Source organism: Peromyscus eremicus, chromosome 18, assembly GCF_949786415.1.
Source record: "Peromyscus eremicus chromosome 18, PerEre_H2_v1, whole genome shotgun sequence".
NCBI classification, from domain to species: domain Eukaryota; kingdom Metazoa; phylum Chordata; class Mammalia; order Rodentia; family Cricetidae; genus Peromyscus; species Peromyscus eremicus.
The window spans coordinates 40,863,563-40,877,805 of record NC_081434.1 but is presented as its reverse complement, the minus strand read 5'-3'; the positions used below and the strand labels follow the sequence as shown (position 1 = coordinate 40,877,805).

General features: G+C 50.7%; 1 protein-coding gene across 1 annotated transcript in view; it reads right to left on the bottom strand.

Annotated features, from left to right (window-relative positions):
• Window positions 1–5,449: 5,449 nt before the first annotated feature.
• Window positions 5,450–14,243, bottom strand: part of Chst11 (carbohydrate sulfotransferase 11) — a 226,205-nt gene continuing 217,411 nt past the window's right edge. Inside the window, exon 3 of the mRNA XM_059245502.1 lies at window positions 5,450–6,931. Coding sequence (XP_059101485.1) covers window positions 6,077–6,931 — 855 coding nt within the window. The 3' untranslated portion in view covers window positions 5,450–6,076. The remainder of the gene's footprint in view (window positions 6,932–14,243) is intronic.

Sequence of the window (14,243 nt, the reverse complement as noted above, 5' to 3'; positions counted from 1 at the left end):
AGCCTGGCTGAATCGGTGAGCGCCAGGCCAATAGAGACTCTGTCACAAAAAAATGGTGTCTAAGGAATGATACTGAAGGTTGACCTGTGGAACACACACACACACACACACACACACACACACACACACACACACACGCAAGTCACAGAGTTTTGTTCAGGCTCACCTCAAGCTCAGGGCAATCCTCCTGCTTCAGTGAGGGCGGGGGGGGGGGGGCCCGGAGGGGAATTATGAGCTTGCTGCACACCAGGCTTACCCCCTCTTTTGTTTCACTGATACCTGCTCTGTGTGGCTGAGATTGGCTCCTAAAAGCAGCTTTCAAGTGGGGTTTCTCCGTGGAAAAACACAGGGAGGCGATCTGGGCAGCAAAGCTAAAAGATGGATTCTGGAATTTGGGTAGCATTTGAGTGTGTACCTCAAGATTCGGATGAGGTGGTACTGAAGTCATGGGAGGGAGTCGGGAGTAGTCAAGCCTGGCTCCCTAGCCCCTCTCCTGCCGGATCCCTCTGCAAGTTCTGTTCTCTTCCCATTTCTGTTGTGACGTACCAGAGGGTCTCTTTTTTGCTAGGACATCTGCATAATTCTATTACTTGAACCATGAACCAAATAAACATGCTCACCAAGTACCCACCTCAAGCATTTTGTTACAGCAACGAAAAACACATCAAAACCGTGCCCAACTGTGATGGCCAACCTTGACTGTTGTGGTGGTTTGAAAGAAAATGGCCCCCAAAGGGAGTGGCACTATTAGGAGGTGTGGCTTTTTTTGATAGGTATGGCCCTGTTGGAGGAAGTGTGTCACTGTGGAGCTGGGCTTTGAGGTCTCATACATGCTCAAGCCACGCCCAGTGTTTCAGTTTACTTCCCGTTGCCTGTTTATGAAGGTTTAGGACTCTTAGCTCCAGCAACATGTCTGCCCACATGCTCCCATGTCCCACCATGTTGATAATGGACTGAACCTCTGAAACTGTAAACCACCCCATTAAATGTTTTCCTTTGTAAAAGTTGCTGTGGTCATGGTGTCTCTTCACAGTAATGGAAATCCTAACTAAAACAATTGTCAACTCAGTGGGAGTCTAGAATCACCATGGGAACAACCCTCTAGGCATGCCTGTGAGGGATGCTTTACGATTGAGATAAGACCACTCCAAAAGTGAGTGGCATCATGCCCTGGGCTGGGATTCTGAACTGAATAAAAAGGAGAATGGGAGCTAAGTGCCAGCATTCATCTTCCCATGCCTACTGATGATGGATGCAATGTGATCAACTGCCACACCCTTCCCCACGAGGACGACTGTATCCCTCACACCATGAGCCAAAACAGGCTCTTCTCTCCTTAAGTGGCTTCTGTCGCATCAACAAGGAAAGTAATTAAGACCGTCCGTGCAGCCAAAGGAGGTGATGTGGGGAAAGAAATTGAGTGGAGTCTGCAGAGTGGCTCTGTGGTTTCCCAGCTGTAGGAATGGGCAGCTGCCGGGGCTGGACTGATGGCTCAGCTGTTAAGAGCACTGGCCATTCTTCCAAAGGACCAGGGTTCAATTCCCAGCACCTACATGGCAGTTCACAACTGTCTGTAAACTCCAGTTCCAGGGGGATCTGGCATCCTCATGCAGGCAAAACCCCAAGGAACATTAAAAAAAAAAAAATAGAAAGGAAGGAAGGATGTTACTCAGGGAGAGACACAGTCCAGTACCAGGGCATAGGGTGTGAGGACACATCAGACTACCTTTGCACACTGGCTCTGCCACCACCCACGGGGTCTTCACTGTCCTTGTTTTTGACACAGTGGCAGGGCCACACTAGCCAGTGGGCCTTCCAACAAGCACAGAGACTTCTAGAGAAAAGCAGAATGAAGTAAAGCCTCGTCCATCCAGTTAACACAAACGACCTGGTCACCGGAGGTGAGGGGCCTTCACCACAGCTGAGTCTCATGTCCACACTCATACACATGAGCAGGGCACCCACAGGCTAGAGGGCATAGCCCACCCCACCCCACCCCACAGTCTCATCAATGAGCCACAGATAGACCATACACAGAAAGTAGCTTTTTTTTTTTTTTCTTCAATTTAATTGAAGTTACTTAGAAAAATAATCAGGCTTGAATGGCTTTTCCTGGAGGAAGGTTCGGGAACATTTCACGCGTCTGTTGGCAACATGGAATTCAGCTTCTTTAACAGTATAGTAGGATACAGGGAGAGAATTCTACAACAGGCCCTTGACTGCATACAAATATGTAAAAAACACACACTCCACAAAGATGTTAAGTTCTATGCCCATATGCCTTACTGAGCATGCTCAGAAGAGAATACGGATACCGCCCTTTGTACCTGATGAGAGCAGACCAAAATTTGCCTGCTGCTGTCCAAGGGTCCAGCTGGTTCTAGAAGGTCCTGTGGCCTATTCAGAGGGTCTGTTTAGCTGTGGTGGGGGAAAAGCCGGGGGATGCTGGTGGGCAGAACCTGGGGGAGTGACAGAGTCAGACCTGCTGACGAAGAGGTGGGCCAGGATGGGAGTTGGGTGCCAGGAGCGCACAGGCTGGGGCGATTTGTGTATGGGTGTGTGTGCATATCTACTGTGCAGTGTATGTGTGCATATCTACTGTGCATGTATGTATGTGCACACCCATGTGTGCATGTGTGTGTGTGTACAGAGGAGGCCTGGGCAGAGGAAGCAAGTAAGCAAAGTCCTTGTGGTTTTGTCAGTTGAAGCAGGATAGTAATGCAATTGTTATCATATGAGCTAAGTGTCCTCGGGCCTTGCGCAATGCCCAGGAGCTCTCTCTGAGCCTGGACTAGACTTCTGTGCTCCGGAGGGCTGGCCAGAGTGACGTTTCTGGTTCCCACAGTTCTTCTGGCTGAACAAGCAGGAAGAAAGGCTTGCCCTTGGGACCAGGTGGCCCCTGAGACCCGGACAATGGGCTGCCCTGCTTCCCAGACCAGCTGAGAAGGGTACCGAGGCAGGGGAGGCTGTAGAGGCTGTAGGCAGGGACCCCTGTGGCTGATGGTCTAGACATGTCCAACAAAGGGGTAGGCTAAGCAGGCACATCCTTGTCATTCTACTTGACTGTCCCTGGTCCTAAAAACACACCTGCACCTTAGAACAGTGGCTCAGAGCCGGGACACCGGCAGCTCCTCTTCCTAGCTAAGCATGAGAGGCATGCAAGAGAGTCTTTTCAACATTTTTTCCTGTAGAGAACACTTGGGTTTCCAAGCACACTTCACCAATGGATGTCTTTAGCCAGGGACACAGAATACTTTCTACATCCTACGGAACAGTCGAACCAATACATGTTTTTAAATTGTCACTGGAAAACAAAATGTGAACACCAAACAGGAGAGAGAGCCCCTCATCCCAGAGGCACGGTGATGTTCCATGGTCCCCTGAAGGACAATCGTTCTCACTTTAGAGAGAGGAACGGAGGAACTGCCATCTGCACACAGCACTGTACCACAGACAAAAGACAAACAAAAACGCACAACGTGAAAATCAACACGAATTTCTGTTTCAAACCCCCGAAGCACATGGTTCCAAACTGTGGGTGGAAGTGAGAAGTGTTTGTCATGAGGCCATCGTCCCCACTGAGTGGCCTTTCAGGCCAGGAAGTGGGGGCTATTTCTGTGTCCTTATGCCACTTTCACCCTCCACAGCACCCAAGACCTCCCTCCCCTGTGTGTGGAGGGACGGGATGGCTGTCTGGGGTAGCATCCAGATGGAGGCATCCCACTTAGGTAAAGCGTAATTTATTTCAAAGTTCCCAGACAGATGCTGTGGTGCTGTTTCAGCTGGCTTGTTTGTGGAGGGATCTGGGAGGCAGCTGTCAATCTTTGCAGACCTCAGACAGGCTAGATCACCCTCACCAAAGGCTACTGTGTGAAATACCAGCTAAGACATATCTGCCATACAGGGCACCCAGGTCATGCAGCCCAGAGATGCTGCATTCTCCCGGATTCACAAGGCAGACCATGTATTCAAGGCCCTGAAAAGTCCTGCAGAGAGGAACCTGACTTAATTTTGTTTCCTAAGGATATGTGACTACAAACCCCTCCAAACTGATGTCCTACAGAGCCTGGGCTCTGTGGAACATGCATCAGCAACACTACACAGACTGTTGTATCAGCAGAAGGCCAGTTTCTGAGGAGAGGGGTCCCCTCTCTACTCCAGGGACAGCCAAAGTCTGTCACTGTTCTTGGTCAAACACATGACATAAACCTATCTATCAGCGGTGAGGGGGAGAAACTGGGGAAGGTACCTGCGTTTTATAAATAGCTGCAGTCAGCTGCTTGGGCTCACATTTCCCTCACATTAAATAAAATAATTTCCTCAGTGAGACAGAGCAGCAGCTACTGTTGCTCCCAGGCTCGCTGTGAGCCTAACAATACCATTTTAATAGTTTCTGTGAATAAATTACTCATTTTTTTTTGTTTTTCAGAATATTCTCACCCCTTCCCTCCACACTGCATCAAAACAAAAACCGAACAAACAAAACCAACTAAAACACAAAAAGCAAAATTTACACCCCACACCCTCCCCTATCATTAGAACTATTATATACAGCATCTGCTACCCACCCGGACACTGGCTGTAACAGGAGTGTGGCTCAAATGTCAACTGAGAGGCCTCAGAAATGACTGGAAATAAGGACTAGGTCTGGGTGTTGGTCAGCAAGGAACCAGAAACACCAAGTTTCCAGCATTCTGGGGGAGAGGGAGCATGGGTTAAGATCCTGGGTGGCTGTCCTGGATGCTCTGTCAATGCAGGACCTGGGAGGGTGTGCACGTGCCTTTGGGTACCAACAGTCCACCTTTAACCTTCAGGCCGGATCTCTGCATATCTCCAGACATATGCAGTGCACTTAAAGTGGCCGGAAGGAGAAGACCTGGACTGGCGATCACAGCAGGAGGCATTTGAGAAATGTTCCCCTTCCCTTACCCGAGGCAGACATCAATAATCAATCACAGCACTCCTCCATTTGTGCCTGGAGAATACTGAGGCTTACAGGTGTCTAACTGCAGTAGGCGTACATGATCAAAAAGGTTTCTACTGTTTCTTGCAATGAACTTAGGTCGCTCAGCTAGTTAAGTGAACTGATCCAAATGTGGAGTCTTCAAATTTGAGCTGTAGGAAAATGCAAATTTGCTGGGGTCATGGACTCTCTGGGCCATTTGAGAATAGTCAGCCCTCTGCGTGAGGACCACAAGGATGGGGGCTGGTTCACTGCTGAGCTGTATGCCTTGTGTTCACATAAAGCTTGTTGAGGGCCAAGGCTACTGGGTTCACTCAATATTCTACCTGCAGTCAAGCCTGGAAAACAGTAGATGCTCAATAAATATTTATCAAATATAAAGCGACAGTCGTTCTGCCTTCACTAGACCCGGCTCGTGCCGGTTATAAATTTCCACAAAAAGCCTATTCTTATAGACTGCTAATTTTGGTGGACAGAAAAATCCACTCTCTCCTTGGGTTAAAAAATTTGCATTTCTTTACTGCAAGGGACTTTGGGGTTGCTAGCAATCAGTGTGAACCATTCCCACCCCTGTTTCTTAGTGCAAGGACGATTTACTTATTTCTAGCAGGGTCTCTTGAATGGTGGCAGCCACACATCCCAGCAGCTGTCACCACGCGATTCTGTGAGAGGTTACTGGGGACAGTCACAGACCCTAAACAATCCATAGCCAGCAAAGCACAGACCGTTGTTTCTTCTAGAAAGACAGGAGCAGTCTGCTGCCAAAAAAAGAAACCTATACAGAGACTACGTTTAAATAACTATAAATAAGAATCATTAGACTTTACGGAATGCACAGTTTGTGGAATTCACCAGAACACAAAGACACCTTGGAGACGGGGTTGCAGTTTCCGCTTCTAAAAAACAGGGACGATCCACCCCGCTCCCCTGTGAAGACAGCTGTCCTTTCCCATGGAGGATTTAAATAATTCTGACCATGCCGCTCGCAGCATCCCCCACAAAGACATATTAACTTACAAAATAACCCAGTATCCATAGAATTCTTTTGACAAATAAAAATCTTAAATTAAAAAGCAGGATTCTCTCCCTCTCCCCAACCACCCCCTCACCCCTTTATTCCAACTTCAGGTAGTTTGGCACTGAGTAATTGAACATTAAAAAGTCCAGTTTATAGACTTCGTACAGCTGTGTCTGGTGCTCGGCGCTGATGTTCTGGAAGAACTCCGTGGTCATCTCGTCCGTAGTTCTGGTGGACTTTGCATAGGTTGGGAACTTCAGGTAGCCGCTCACTCCAGCCAGCTGCAGCACGTAATTGGAGTCCTCCTCCAGCGTCTCATATTTGCCCACGAGGTCGTAGTGGATGTGGCAAGGGTGGCAGAGGGAGTAGACGGTCTGCCAGTGCTCATTGAAGGGCTCCTCCCGCTGCGTGTGGGGGTCGATGAGGTAGGCCACGAACTCCTCGAACTTCACATCGTCCCCCTTGCGCAGGGCCTCCTGCGTGGCGTTCTTCCGCTGGCGACGGATGATCTTGGTGCCGTAGCGCTTGTGGAAGGAGGTGTTGTACTTCTGCGTGAACTTATTGCGGTAGGCTGACACCAACCTCTCGAAGGGCTCCCGCACGAACAGGAACTTCATGTAGCTTTTCAAGCGGTGGTTGATCTCTGGGATGCTGTACTGGTTGAGGGTCTTCAGATTGGCCGACACGTGGGCCTCGTTGGCCGGGATCTCCATGGGATCGCTGTACTTGCCCCGGCCGCTCAGGACCATCATGAGCCTCTTCCAGTTGGTACACGCCACCTTGGGCACGTAGCAGTAGATCAGTTCGTGGTCCTCATCCACCACCAGGTGCTTCAGGTCATTGGGGGTCAGCACCCTGCGCTTTCGGCTCATGGCACTGTTGGCCCGGCAGGTGTCTGTCACTTGGTCCCGTCTCATCTGGTGCAGGATGGCAGTGTTGGACAGCTCCAGCTGCAGAGGAAACAGAAGAGGAAGGAGAAATCAGTGCCTGCCTAGAACACTCCTATGTGGACGCTGCTGATCCATTTGTTCAAACAGTTATCTAGATAGACCCTGCGAGGCAGACAGGGTGAGGTGAGACTTAGCCTAACTGCTCAGCGTGGGAGGCTCCGCAGAGGTCAGAGGGGAATGCCTCAGAAGATGTCTGTGTTCTCTGAGAGCAAAAGCCCCTCCCCAAAGTAGATGTGTTAGTTAGTTTTAACTGTCAGCTTGACACAACCTGGGATCACCTGGTGAGAGAGTCTACATGAGGAATTATCTAGTTTAGAAGGGCCTGTGTTCTTGTTTGTCTCTATTGTTAACTGATAGAGGGAAACCCAGCCCATTGTGGGCATCACTATACCCTAGGCTGTGCTCGGTACTATCTAAGAGTGAAAAACACTACCAAATGAGCAGGATGTATTTGCTCTTGCTCTTGACTGAGTGTGACTGCCTTCATCACCCCTGCACCCCCACACCCCCATCCCCGGTGATGGGCTACAGTCTAGAACTGTAAGCCAAATACATCTCCTTCTCCCATCAAGTCGCCTTTGGTCAGGATATTTTGTCATAGCAACAGAAATGGAGCTAGAATGGCCGACCATTCCCAGTCAGAACCAGTTCTCTCAGGCCACCCAGACAGGAAAACCTACTCTGCTCTGGTCTGCTACCATGTTGGTTCCCAGCACCCTGAGGGTCAGAGATCACGTGGAGTGGTGACACCCTACTAGTTAGCTTGGTGCACTCTGCCACTTGCCTAGCTGCCTTATGCAACATGGCTCCTTTTTTTTTTTTTTTTTTTTTTTTTTTTTTTTTTTTAATATAAAAGGAAACTGTTGTCATTTTGACTTGAGGTTCTGGGGCTATGTAACAGCCGCTCTGGGGGGCGGGTCCTGTCTTCCTCTCACCCCAAGAACAACCTCCCCGTTCGGACACTTGTCTTTTGACATCCACAGTCCACTACCAACCTGCCTTTCCAGCTTCACGCCTACACCTCACCCATTTTGAACGGAGGAATACTCCCGAGAAACCAACTGTGCTGTGGCTGGGCCCTGTTGGACTCTCCACTCACTATCTCTGTTGACATAGACACACCACAAAAGAGCACATTCCATCCCTGAATACCCTTGACTCTGGGTGTCCTTCCTAGCACAAACCGAGTCTATGTCATACTTCCCCTGTGGCCAAGGTCACTACTGACTGTCCTAGGTCACTGGCTCTTTAGGCCAGATTATCAGTGGCTTCAAGACCTGAGAATGCACGAGGATCAGGAGAACGTCTAAGTCACTGGATATGCAAGTCAGTGGAGCCCAGGGCTCAGGTGGGACCTCCGAAGCCAGCCCCGAACCTCCAGCACTGAGCCATAATTTGCATGATTCATCCCAAAATGTGCACAGGCCCAAAGGACCCTGATTTCAGTGAGTCTTGCCTGCCTTGTCTGTAGAAAGAAGGCACTTAAAACAGCCAAGTGTAGGGTCTTGGCCACCTTCAAGGTTGAGCACAGTTCCTGTTCAGTCTAAGGGCTCAATCCTGCAGACTCAGACTCCAGTGACCTCACTTGATGGGTATATACTTTCTTTTTCTGCTTATTTCTAACTAGCTCAAGGTGATAAAATGGGATGTCATGGTATCCCTGAGGCTGTCAATGAGTACCAGCACCCTGATGTCCCATGGTGGGAACAACGAGATCTAGGGTGGGGCATGTTACCCAGAAATGCTTAATGGTTTCAAAAGATCACCAACGTCACTGGAGAGACGGCTCAGCAGTTACGAGCACTGTCACCCAAGTTCAATTCCCAGGGCCTGCATGGTGACTCACAACTACCTGTAACTCCAGTTCCAGGGCATCCAACACATTTGGTGGGCCCCACGCATGCGCAGAGTACACAGACATACTTGGCAGATAAAACACCCACACACATTAAATATCTCCAATCACCAAGACAAAAACACAAAAGGGATGAAATTCTTACACAGAGCTCTAGGCTCCAGGAATTCCATCTGGCCTCTTTGAAGCCTGCCTTAAGAGACCTGGATTTGGGGGAGTTTTCAACAGGTTGGAGGACAAGACGAGTTCTTTGCTTGAATGCCCAGACGGAAATGGAGAGACCTCGCAGAGTAGCCTGAATGTCCACTCAGGACAACAAGGAGTTCTGACTTGCAACTTAAAAACCCATTACTGGCCGGGCAGTGGTGGCGCACGCCTTTAATCCCAGCACTCGGGAGGCACAGCCAGGCGGATCTCTGGGAGTTCGAGGCCAGCCTGGGCTACCAAGTGAGTCCCAGAAAAGGCGCAAAGCTACACAGAGAAACCCTGTCTCAAAAAATCAAAAAAACAAAACAAAACAAAACAAAAAAACAAAAAAACAAAAAAAACCATTACTGTCACATCCCCCAACGGGATGGCATTCTTGCCTCCAACCAGAGCTCAAGGAGCTGTAGCAATGGCCATAACTTACAAACAACACGTTCTGTGCACATTCCATGCAGAATTCAGGAGCTGTCTGAGGGGCTTACATACCCGAGGGACAGCTCTGTGGGGACATCAGGAGACAAAGGGCTGAAGAAGGCACAGGAGTGGCCAACAGTTTGCTCCTTCTCGGGGGAAGGAGACCCGCTGCTTGCCAGCCAAGCTGCGTCAGTTCTACGAGGCAGGGGTTTGCTGGCGGCTCTGTCGGTGAGCAGCGCTGGGAGATGAATCTCTTCCTCCCCCACTTCCATCTCTCCCTTCTTCCTTTTTTCCCCTCTCAAATGGGTTTGAGGAGATCACAGCAGAGGATCTGTGTGCAACTTTGAGGATCTTATTTGGTTGTGAGCTTCTGAGCAATAGGGGCACAGGGGGAAACGAGACAGAATTTCCTTGCTCTTGTTATCAAAGAGAAAAGCATTTCGATTGTTTCGGGGCAGAAACTGTGCCAGATCTAAGGGATTCGGGAAATCCAGGCAGGAAGGGAGGTTCTTGGATTCAGTGTGCTCAGGATGGGGTCTTCAAAGGGCTCGGTCTTCAGCTGACTAAATGTCAATGCTGGGTTGCCTACAGAATGAAGAGATGTGCACGGTCTCCTATTCAAGGAAGGAGCCCATTGAGACTTACAGAGATCGCAGAACCGGTGAAAAGAACATCTGCCCTGTGGAGCAGCCCTCACCCCCAGCCCGGGCACTCTTTCCTGGGCTGGCTCCCCTCAGCACCAGTGACAGCTCATGCCAGTGCTTCTCAAATGTGGGCACGTGCGGAGGTCACATTGTTCCAGCTACTCTCTGGCTTCCGGCCAGGGCTGGAGACGTTGGCAGGGTGGAAGGTCTTCCAATGTTCCTCTGCTGAGATTGTGCAAGATGCCACGCAGTGAGGCTTAACCCCAGCAGTGCATTCCCTGACAGTAATGGAGACTGGATTCCAAGATCAAGTCCTCCAGGGTGGTGTCCCCGTGAGGCTTCATTCCTTGGCCCATGAGGGCCTCTCCTGCTGCCTCTTCACATTGTCTTTTCCCTGGACAGGCACCCCTGAACCAGCATACCATCCAAGCAGCTTTAGTTTTCCTTAACGGCATCTTTAAAACCCTGTCTCCAATTCCAGTCATATCCTAGGGTCCTCCAGGCTAAAGGAAGGGCCTAACATGAACTGGAGTGGGAAAGATAATTCAACCAAATACCAAGTATGGCTGCTGTGCTGGACCACACTTTGAGAGCTGCAGATCCATGCTATGTGGAAATGGTAGAATTCTAACATCTTGGATCAATTCACAGCCATCCTTAATGACAGAACACAGAACACAGCTCACTATCAGATGCCCAGAGACTCCACCCTCGCCTTGCCACCAACTCCTTTCATCTCCCTGTGATGTCCCCAAAGTATAGGCCGAGGAGGGCGGGGCCTAGGACGTCCTGAACACAGCTCCTGGCTCTGGGTTGCATCCGGCATGCTTGATTTGTTGTCTATTTTTAATCTGGACGTTTTGAAAGGCGACTGTAATTAGTGTGAGGACCAAGCTTAGGGGGTGTTTTAAGAAGTCTTTAAAGTTTTACTGTGTTTTATCTTAAAAGGGAAAGCCAGGCTGCCCTGAAAGGTCTGCAGTCTCCTGGGATGCAAGACCCACACCGAAGCAAGCAGCACCCCCTCGCTGCCTGTGGTTGGGGAGACCCAGGGAAATGGAAGGCCAGATACAGAGGTAAATCCAGAAGCTTCCAATGACTCTCCACCTGCTGCAACTGTTGGCTTGGGTCCAGGCTCGGTTTCCCAATTAAAAAAATCTGAAGGCAAGGCTGTGAGGATGGTTCCGTTGGTGACATGATCGCCTGTGAGTAGGAGGACCTGAGCTCATTCCCTGTCTTGAGTTGCAGGGATGGAAAGAGCACCGGACGGATGGATTTGCTGAAGAAACCACAGCCCCAGCCAACACAAGGTGTACTGACTACATGCGAGTCACCACTGAGCCTCACACTCTCTGAAGCAAGCACTGTCAGTATTCCTGACTTACAGATACAGAAACTGAGTCACGGGGAGAAGTAGCTTGCTCAAGGTCATGGAACTTGGAACTGGGGCTGGAGTTCGAGTGCTGGAAGACAGCGCCGAGACACTGACGTGTGTGGTTCCCGGGGTCTGAAGACGCACCTGGGAGTTACCATCTCCAGGGTAGCCACTTGGGGACTCAACTCTGGTGTGTGGGGGAGCTGCTAACAGCCCTGTTAGGCTGGGTTCTACTGCTATTCCAGGGTCCTGGTACTGCCGGGGTAGGAACCACAGCTTTGGAGGGCCCAGAGTCAGCAGCTAGGACCTGAGTGTGAGCCTTGTCAAGTTTCACTGGATCTGCTGGGGCTGTTGGTGCCTGTGAGTAACCAGCTGGTGTCCTCCCGGGCATCTGACAGTAAGGCACGAAAGAAGGTGCTCTCTGGGAGCCCCTGCTGCACCTGGGCTAGCTGCCTAGCTTACGGACCCTGGGACAAAGAAAAGCTGGGTGGGCATCCTGAGACGCTCACTCCATCGGTTTGCTAAGAGGAAGTTCTGAGGCCCAGCCCTTGCCCGGCTGAAGCACTCACCTCCTTGCATGCTTGCCACAGTTCACTCATTCTGTCCTCAATCCCCCTAGAATGCTAACTCCCGGGGTGCGGGTGTCTCCCCCTCTGTTTTGTCCTTTGCTGTATTACAAACCCCTGGCATATAGTAGAGCGTCAAAGGTTTGTTGAATGAATGTGTGAACGCACTCATGCGCTTCAGTCAGCGCACAGACGCATGAATGAATAAGTACATATATTCATGAATGAATGTCATACATGCCCGAATGAATGAATGAATGATGCAGGTATGAGTGAGTAAAATGGGATGCAGAGATTGGATAGGTTCTTGGAGACGGCATCTCCCTGGTGCCTACATCTGCTGTTCTAGCTCATCTTCCCGCAGAGGCTTTGGGCCAGAGGCTGAAGGTGCGCAAATGCACAAAAGTGTTGGCAGATGGGCTGCGGATCTTGGGAGAAATCGGCTCTGACGGCAACAGCTCTGATGAGGGAAGAGCCCTGTGCCGTCTACCTGCTGAGTGAGGCCAGGAAACAGGAGCAGCAGTCATGCCCTGCCGGAGGGCTTTGCACAGGGCACGTGCGTGTGTGCGTGTGTGTGTGTGCGTGTGTGTGTGTGTGTGTGTGTGTGTGTGTGCGTGTGTGCGCGCGCGCGCGCGCGCGCGTGCGTTGGGGCTTCTTTCCAGGAAGCCAGGTGCAGCTGCAGGGGCCTTATTTACATCTCAGACCCGCTGTTTGGGCTTCCGGCGTCTTGGGACTGATGAAGAGGGGTTCAGGCCTAGGAATGGGGCCACTGCCAAGCTGGATTGGTGTCCCATGAATGGTAGCCCAGAAAAGGGACAATGGTGAGCAAGGGACAGGGCTCTGACACTGAGTAGGAGGCTGGGCCCTGAGAAATCTGAAGTCAGAAGGGCAGGCCAGCACTGCACCTGCTAGCTGACACACTCTGGGGACCTCAGAAGTCGCTGCTGGCAGGAGGAAGGGCACAAGCTGGAGGCTGGCAGCTCCCCCCAAGGACTGGGCTGCCCGTGATATTTTGGGGAGGTAGGTAGGTAGGGGTGGCTTGGCCCTGCAGGTTCTCCTGGCCCCTGACTAGACACTTGGCTGTGTGGTTTCGATCCTGCCTGTCTCCAGAGACTTGAGCAACATGTTCTCCCGGACACTTTTGTCTGAGCGTCTTGGCTCCCCCAGGCCTTGGTTCTCCACTCTGCAGCGTGGGGGACAGTAACTGTGCAGTTCTCGGGGCTGTTTTGAGGATTGAGGGCTCAGAGGAAAGCGCACAGCACCATGTATGAGTCTTAGGGAACACCACAGAAGTAGAAACTCTCTGTTTCAAATCATTGTGGAGCACTGTCTAGGAAGGGGTGGGCAGCAGCCAGATGACTGGAAAGCCTTTATTGAACTTGAATGTTCAGCGCACGCGAGAATCCCTGTCACCTGGTGACTATTGCCTCTTGATTCCACCTCAGGAACCTGATGGTAGTAGAGTCAGTGTGGTGGCCCAGACACCTGCTCCTGACCACTACCCTGGGGTATTTCCATCATATCAACTCTGGCGGCTTTGTTTCACCTGGAGAACTGTGAATTGAGCATCTTTCTCCAGGAGTGGGCGCTGCAGTGAACGCCAAACACATCTGTCATCCATACACAACTTCTGGCTCAAGGCGATCTGGTATCTCACTGACAGAGAAGACGGACGGATGTAATCGGCAGCACCCTGGAAGCTGCTCATCAGAAGAGCAAATGTCCAGCCATATAGAGATTAGCTATCAACATGGATTGACACACTGTAAAGCAGGAGCAGATTTCAGAGTGTCAGAACCGTGTGCGTGCATGTGTGTGTGTGTGTGTGTGTGTGTGTGTGTGTGTGTACTTGCTGAGGTTAACCTTGGCTATCATTCCTTAGATGCTACCCACCTCCCCCCACCTTTTAAAGACAGAGTTTCCTAATGGCCTGGACTCTCTAGGCTTGCTGGGTAATGAGCCCGGAGACACCCCAATGCTGGGATTATAAGCAGATGCCACCATGCCCAAGTTTTTACATGGGTCCTAGGGATTGAACCCATTTTCATGCTTGTGTGGCAAGCGCTTTACTGCCTGACCTATCTCTGAAGCTCCTTGACCTTTCTCTTAATAGAGGAGCAGATTTCAACACCCCATCTCCCTCACTTCTGAAAGTTTGCATGCACCATTCCTGGTGAGGAGGAGGCTGGGACTGAACCAGCCCTGTGGATATTCCTCCCTCTCCCACAGGTCACCCACAAACCTGGGCCCTGGG